This window comes from Anopheles merus, chromosome 2L, assembly GCF_017562075.2.
Source record: "Anopheles merus strain MAF chromosome 2L, AmerM5.1, whole genome shotgun sequence".
NCBI classification, from domain to species: Eukaryota; Metazoa; Arthropoda; class Insecta; order Diptera; family Culicidae; genus Anopheles; species Anopheles merus.
Window position 1 is genome coordinate 36,426,677 of NC_054083.1, and position 6,742 is coordinate 36,433,418.

General features: G+C 40.0%; 1 protein-coding gene across 2 annotated transcripts; it reads right to left on the minus strand.

Moving 5' to 3' along the window:
• Window positions 1-4,753: 4,753 nt before the first annotated feature.
• On the minus strand, window positions 4,754-5,875 carry LOC121593984. Of its 2 annotated transcripts, none has more exons than XM_041916815.1 (2): window positions 5,439-5,875; window positions 4,754-5,227 (listed from the first exon to the last, which is right to left on the minus strand). In XM_041916815.1, the coding sequence occupies exons 1-2, from the start codon at window positions 5,496-5,498 to the stop codon at window positions 4,952-4,954; spliced, it is 336 nt and encodes a 111-aa protein (XP_041772749.1). In that variant the 5' UTR covers window positions 5,499-5,875; the 3' UTR covers window positions 4,754-4,951. The 2 variants fall into 2 exon arrangements, 1 of the variants encoding a protein (XP_041772749.1); XR_006004876.1 differs by lacking the exon at window positions 4,754-5,227 and adding an exon at window positions 5,309-5,335.
• Window positions 5,876-6,742: the final 867 nt, after the last annotated feature.

Here is a 6,742-nt window from a genome sequence, read left to right on the forward strand (position 1 = left end):
AAGTGTAAAAAATGTCTAGCTCCGTAAATATGTGGAACCCGTCCGAATTGTACAAGCGCGTAACGTGTGTTATGATGGTTCGTGCCGGCCATACGAATGCCGAAATTCGGAAGGCGGCGATGTGTTCGCTGAACACCGTAAAAACAATACGGTGGACAATGGGCGGCCGTACGTTTGGCAGCAGGATTCTGCACCATGCCATACGGCCGTAAAAACACGCCAATGGCTCACTGCCAATTTCGACCGATACACCAGCACCGACGTTTGGCCACCCAGCTCCCCTGACCTTAATCCTATGGATTACTTTGTGTGGGGCTCAGTTGAGCGGGACACCAACAGGGCGTCCTGCAATACCAAAGCGGAGCTGGTGGCCAGAATAAAGGCCGTGTTTGCGGCCATCCCCAGGAACATGGTTGTCCGGGCTGGCGCACGGTTCCGGAAGCGGGTGCAGGCGGCCATCGACGCGGAGGGGGGGTACTTCGAACAAAAAATGCGGCAAACATGGTTAGCTAAACTTTGTAGAACAAAATTTCTTTTCAATATTTAACATAAATTTGATAAAAATTCCTTTCCTATTCCCTCAGAAACTGTCAAATTTATCTCGAACACCCTGTATATATATATAGTCATGGGCTTGAAGAACCGGAAATCACTTTATGTAAAGTGGAAATAATAGTTTTGGCTTTACATGATCATAAACAGTTACGATCGCATCTGGCCCCCGTTGAGCTGAAGTTTTTGATAAACTCTCAGCTAAACTGCTTTTAACAGCACCCAAGTATTATCCTGTTACAGCACCCTTACACATTGGTAGTTACATTTTAAAAAGTTGGCGATGTTGGCTCACTCCAAGTGCTGCAGTTTTCAATCAATTTGACATTACACATAGCAAAGTATTTAGTGAAACTGTTTCCTGTACAGAGCAGGAACACGACAGCTACTTCCTCCGCAATAACTGGAATTGCAATTACAGTTTGGTGAATGCAAAGTGCCAGCCATACAACTTTTTGACACATTTCACAACCAAACACTGCCGGCAACCGGGTGATTGTGGTGTTGGGCCAAAAATGTGTTCGTCCATTTCTCTGCACAGCTTTGATTTGCACGATGAAAGGTTGGAGGAGAGGTTAAATGGTCTCAAACGAAAGCAAAAAAGTAACTACATGCTTTTAGAAACTTCCTGTGTGTGTATGAAACTGTGCATTTTACAGTTGAGTGACTGATTTTAAAATTGGATGTGAAGTCTGGAAGCCCTTTTTGAATGGTAATTAAAACACTTTCCATATTTCTAGCCGCCTGTTTTTAAAGCTCCCGTTGCAGTGATTCAACTGGATCTGTCTATGCATGAAGTTGGTCCATTTTCTCGTTTGGTAGCCTGTCCATCGACATCCATTGTCAAAGAAAGTGGAAGTCGAAATGGATTGCACCGGACGTTGGTGCTATTGTTTGCAATCCGGCAAGTGAGAATATTGAACAAGCACTAAGATATCCCATGCTTTCGCTTCTATACAGTACAGCAGTGCAGCAGTGAGAACGAGCTAAACCATCGAGCTGAAGCGTTTAGATCAAAACTCAAGCACTCCGGTTTTATTCAATAGCATTTTTTCCCACCTTCAAATACAAACATCATCCCGAATGCTGCTACGCCCTTAATGTGTACGGCAAAAGTCCACACGATTGTGTGTGTGTGTGTGTCTATGGTCAAAGGTGTATGTGGCCAAATCCCGACCCGGTGTGCGGTGTGCGCACCTGGAAAAATCCATTGTCCAGGATGAACTCTGCTGTTTTCCATTTATCAACCAAACGGTGCCAACTCGTGCCGGAGATTTTCACTGCTTTTTTCACGAATCTTCAATGGATGTGCACATACGCCCACTCTCTACCCCGGTGCACAGATTTTCAATGAGCTCGTATTGTGTGGCGGTTATTGTTTTGACCGCCGATTTTTGTGTGAGGGAGAAAATTTAGCATTTTTCTGTCTCTCTCTCTCTCTCTCTCTCTCTACGTTCCGTTCTGTTACGGCCGGAAGCCTTTAGCAGTGTGCAGGCGGAGGACTGTAAACGTTGGGCAGGTAGGATTGGTAGGAGGCGGTTGTTTACCTCTGCGAGTAGGGTAGGGTTAGTGCAGCGTGTATCGAAATGTATCCTTTGTGAGGCGTTCGTTACAAAACTCGAAACATGTTTTTAGAGGCTTATAAGCTTAGTCGGTGTTAACTGCAAAAATAGGTAAGTATTTAGTATTTTTAATTATCGCTGTATTGTGCCAGTTGGCTGAATTTATGTCACAATAGTTTCAGTTTTTATTGAGTTTCATAAACTTCCATTCTGTGATAATTCATGAGCAATTGAATTCAAATAGGATTACGCAAGTAATTAAACGTTTTCAATGGCATAAAACATTGCTTTAATGTATATATGTTAAAATAATAGTGTACTTGAATAAATTGCGCCACAATTACGATTGTGGAAATAAATTCTTGATGCTTTTAATTGCTCTATTGTTGCCTTTAATAGCGGTAAAATGTAATTGTTATTGGAACTTGATTCACCAGAAAATAAACATTTAATTTTGTTCAAAAAAAGACTTTAATTCCCTGCACATTACCAGCGTTACAAGCAACCCGGAGAGAAAAAAGTACACTGTTTTACCATGTGGTGCATTTTATGTCATTTTATGCTTAGTATTACATACTTCATCGAATTCAAACTCATAACATGAAGCATAAAAAAGGCTTGCAAACGTTATTGAGCAAAACCCACAACGGTGATGGTATCATATGTCCAGAACGACGTGCAATGACCATCGCTAATAATTATCCTGAATATTTTTATCCACTCATGCCTATGGGTTTTACGCATGCAATTTCATGTTTTAACAACATAAACATAGTTTATCACACAAAAAAATAGGCTGTTTTAGTTCACAAAGCATGAAACCAAAAACGCCATCATAAGAAAAAATAATTACACTGGACACTGGTTTAATAGAAACACTGTCTACACCAGCGAACACACAAAAAATGGCAACGGGCTGTCTATCTTTATCACATAAACGTTGTATGGAAGGAATTTAATAATTGACCAAAACATGCTCAACATTTAGTGGCATCTGGTCCACTTGCTGCCCTGTTAATTGTTTCACGAGCGCAAAGAAAAAAAAAAAACAAAACCGGATGAAATGCGATGCAACAATAGTACAAAACTAAGTAAACGCTTCGAGCCATTCAGGACATTCATAGTGGTGTTTGGCGGGGAAAAAAGGCGGGAGTAAAATGTTCGTACATATGTTACCATCCTCGTGCACCTAACCAACAATAGCTGACCAATGGAACAACGGTGTGGGGTGGTGGGGTGGGTGTGGTTGAGAATTAGTTGTCCTTTGGCAGCATGGAAGCTGCGTGGTTGTTTGAGTGTTTTTTTTGTAGTAAAACCACTTACGCGAAGAAAGCGAACGAAAGAGCGTTATTCTTTTCAATTCTCAAATAAAAACCAGTGGCAATTTAGTGTGATGGATCGATTAGAGGATTAATTATTGTAGTCGCTTTCAAAAGAATGGCCCTTTTTTCAATATATTTGAAATTATTTAAAGCATTCTCTCTTATCGACTCAATTTTACTGTCAACTTGTACGTTTAATAGGAGTTGAAACCGAATAAAATATTTATTTAATTTTAAAGAAAATTCCCAAAAATGGTTCAGTGACTACTGGAACACTTTTTCACTTCCGATATTCCTGATAGGATACGCATAATAAATGGCCACCACCAAAGGTTTAATGGCAATGAAATTCGGGTGAACGCATCGAACACTGCATTGCGGTTTGCTGAAGGCAGTGCTATGTTGCAAGAGTGCTGTCGCTCGATTTGAAGATTTATGTTTCCGACTGGGAAGTGGGTCCATTGTCCATTGTGCTCATAATAAGGTAACATGCAAAGGAAATTCCCAAAAATAATATGTATTTTATTATTCCTTTATTTGAGCTATCTTGCTACTTTTATTAAAATAAAATGAATAATTGACTCCAAAAATTGTACACTAAGAGAATTAAATTCATTACATTGCATTTCCTTTATTTGAGCTATCTTGTTACTTTTGCTATAATAAAAGGAATATTTGACTCCAAAAATTGTACACTAAGAGAACTAATTTCATTACATTGTATTGAAACATGTTACCTGAAGTACAAAGAAAGGAAAATATTCTCAATTTGTTGCAATTTTGTTGCCACAAAGAAAGGCATCAATTTCTGACACCAATTTTGCATACAGCGCAGAACAAAAAAGCGAATAAATGCTCTTCTCTCCTTTCAACGTCTTTCACGTGTTTATGGTGCCGTTTTTTTTGCCAATAACATGCCCTGTCATGGTTGTCAGCTTTTCCGACAGAATCGGGCAAACTTTTCCCTCGCTTTCTTCGAGACCAGTTTTGCGAGATGCGTGATGGTGTTGCCAGGCAAAACGAACGCCCGTGTTCGCTTAATTTTGATAAAGTGGTTTATTGGTGCATTGTGCATTTGCTGCAAGATATCCTGGCCCTGTCAGTGCTGGAGCTGAGTCATTTGTCTGCTTTTGTAACAAAGAGTGTCGAGTTTGTAAGAAGGGAAAACAACGTGCATCTTATTGGAGGTCAACGCACGGGCGAAAGGTTACGCATTTTGAATAATTGTAGTTGCATCAAGGACGGGATGGAAGCTTAGCACATTATTTATTTGTTTTCATTGTCCCAATTTTATTTTATTATAAATTATATATGATGTTGATAGCTCAAGATGGCCGAAGATATTGTATTTAATATAACATACAGTCAAAGGAAGCCAACATTCCAATGAATCATTAAACAAGCAACACAACTACGTGTATTGCTACTTCGTGCATTATAGAGCCTCTTTCCGTGTCTGAGTACAACTGCTTGTAGCTACGAAACCCAACAGACTGACCTACCATTGCCAAGAATTTAGATCCAATTCTCCTTCGGAAGTAAACGCTGTAAGCCCGATGTGTCGACCGAGCACAGCCGAAGCATGCGCATGCTCATGCCGTTCTCCAACTTCGATATGCTCCTTCTAATGGGAGATGATACTTGTTGAATGGTATTTCTCCTTCCAGGGCCGTTATTTAGATCACTTTCGGGCCAACTCTCCCCTTGAAATGGTGACATGTGTTTCAGTTTCGTTCCATTTCCTTTGACGCTTGAGCACAGCTTAAGTAGTTTGTTTGTCGTCTGCAGGTACTGGAGGTTAGTAGCGAAGGTGAGAGCAGCAGTAGCAAAGTGCGAAGATGTAAGTGCCATTGAAACTGAATATGATTTTACTTTCATGTTTAAGTTAGATCAATTGGACTTAAAGAAAAATATATATAAAATTGATTTTAATCCCTTTTTGACCTGAATAGAGCTCCGATTGATAGCCATCTTACGACTCTTTAACGATAAACCCACTCACCTGCAATAATTTTCCACGCACCATTTCCTTTATCTGCTCTTTAAGAGCATGAAACATCATGCTTCAAAACTTGCCAAACAACCGCCATCCAGTGCCCTCAAATATTTTCATCTCATTTCACCATCGCCCGCCTTGCTCTCCTGCCCCTTCACCGCCATTTGAACGATCGTCGCTTGACGTATCTCATCATGCCATTTTACATAAATTTAATGCTCACTTACTACTAGCTGAAGTGGCGCACTTTCGGCTTCGGGTACCTTCCGGAAATCAATGAGTACCGTGTAAACATTCAGCCAGCAAGGAGCATTGCATCCTTGAGGCAAAGGACTACCATCACCATCACCACCAACACCACAACTTCACATCCGTGCGAGTGAGCGTGATAATTGGTTTTTAGTAGACCAAGCTTCCTTCGGCACGATGATGCTTAGGTTACTTACCCGGCCTGCGTTGATGCTCGAGTGGCTCGATGGGGCTGATGGTTGTGAGAATTACCTTCCTGTGTGTAGAGCTGTGTGCATTTTTGTTGGTACTTTTGCCGATCGGAGAACGCGCTGCTGGGAAAGCTGAATTATTTTATCGTTTTACTGTTGTTTACGGACGTTGTGCGAGGAAGCATTCTGCTTGGCTCTGTTCAATGAAATTGTGCAGTCAAATGTTTAACAAGATAGTAATGAATGTAAACGTTATTTAAGACTCGTTACATCTTTTTCGATTAATTCGATTTTGCAGCAGCATGTTGATTGGTTAATGCTATCAGAAGTTGTAATGGATTACACATTCTTGACGATTTCAATGTTATGATATTTTTAATAGATGTGTATTATCAGTTGGTATTTTCAGTTTTGTTGTATAATGCTGCAATACAGTACAGTCAAATGATGATTTTATATATTCGGTTGGCCAATTTGAATGCTTTTTTATTGAAGAAGATTGTCCAAAGAACATACAGTGGCGGACCTAATATTTTCACCTTTTATCTGACCTAAACAGTTCCCAGGACCATTTTTCCGGAAAATGTATTAATAAAACAATATCAAAACATCATGTATAAATGTAAGAAAAGGTATGAATTTTATGCAATTCATTGAAAGTCGGACAGCCTCCATTCCTTGACAAAATGCCCATGTAGTGTGCCTAGATTGGCCAATTTGGATCTAAAATCGTTTGCTATCAGTTATTAAAGGCCAATCAACAATCTTGGATGGCCAGATGCCTGTTACATAGCCTAGGACAAGCACGATATGGAATCAATTAAATGAATTTCATAGTTATTTTGATTTTGAGGATATTCATATTATTCA

Excerpts from the sequence above, each read along its gene's own strand:
- LOC121593984 (XM_041916815.1), bottom strand. The coding sequence starts at position 5,498 with ATGATGTTTCATGCTCTTAAAGAGCAGATAAAGGAAATGGTGCGTGGA. Across the intron at positions 5,228-5,438 it reads TGCGTGGAAAATTATTGCAG|TACCTGCAGACGACAAACAA; the intron begins GTGAGTGGGTTT and ends ACTAACCTCCAG.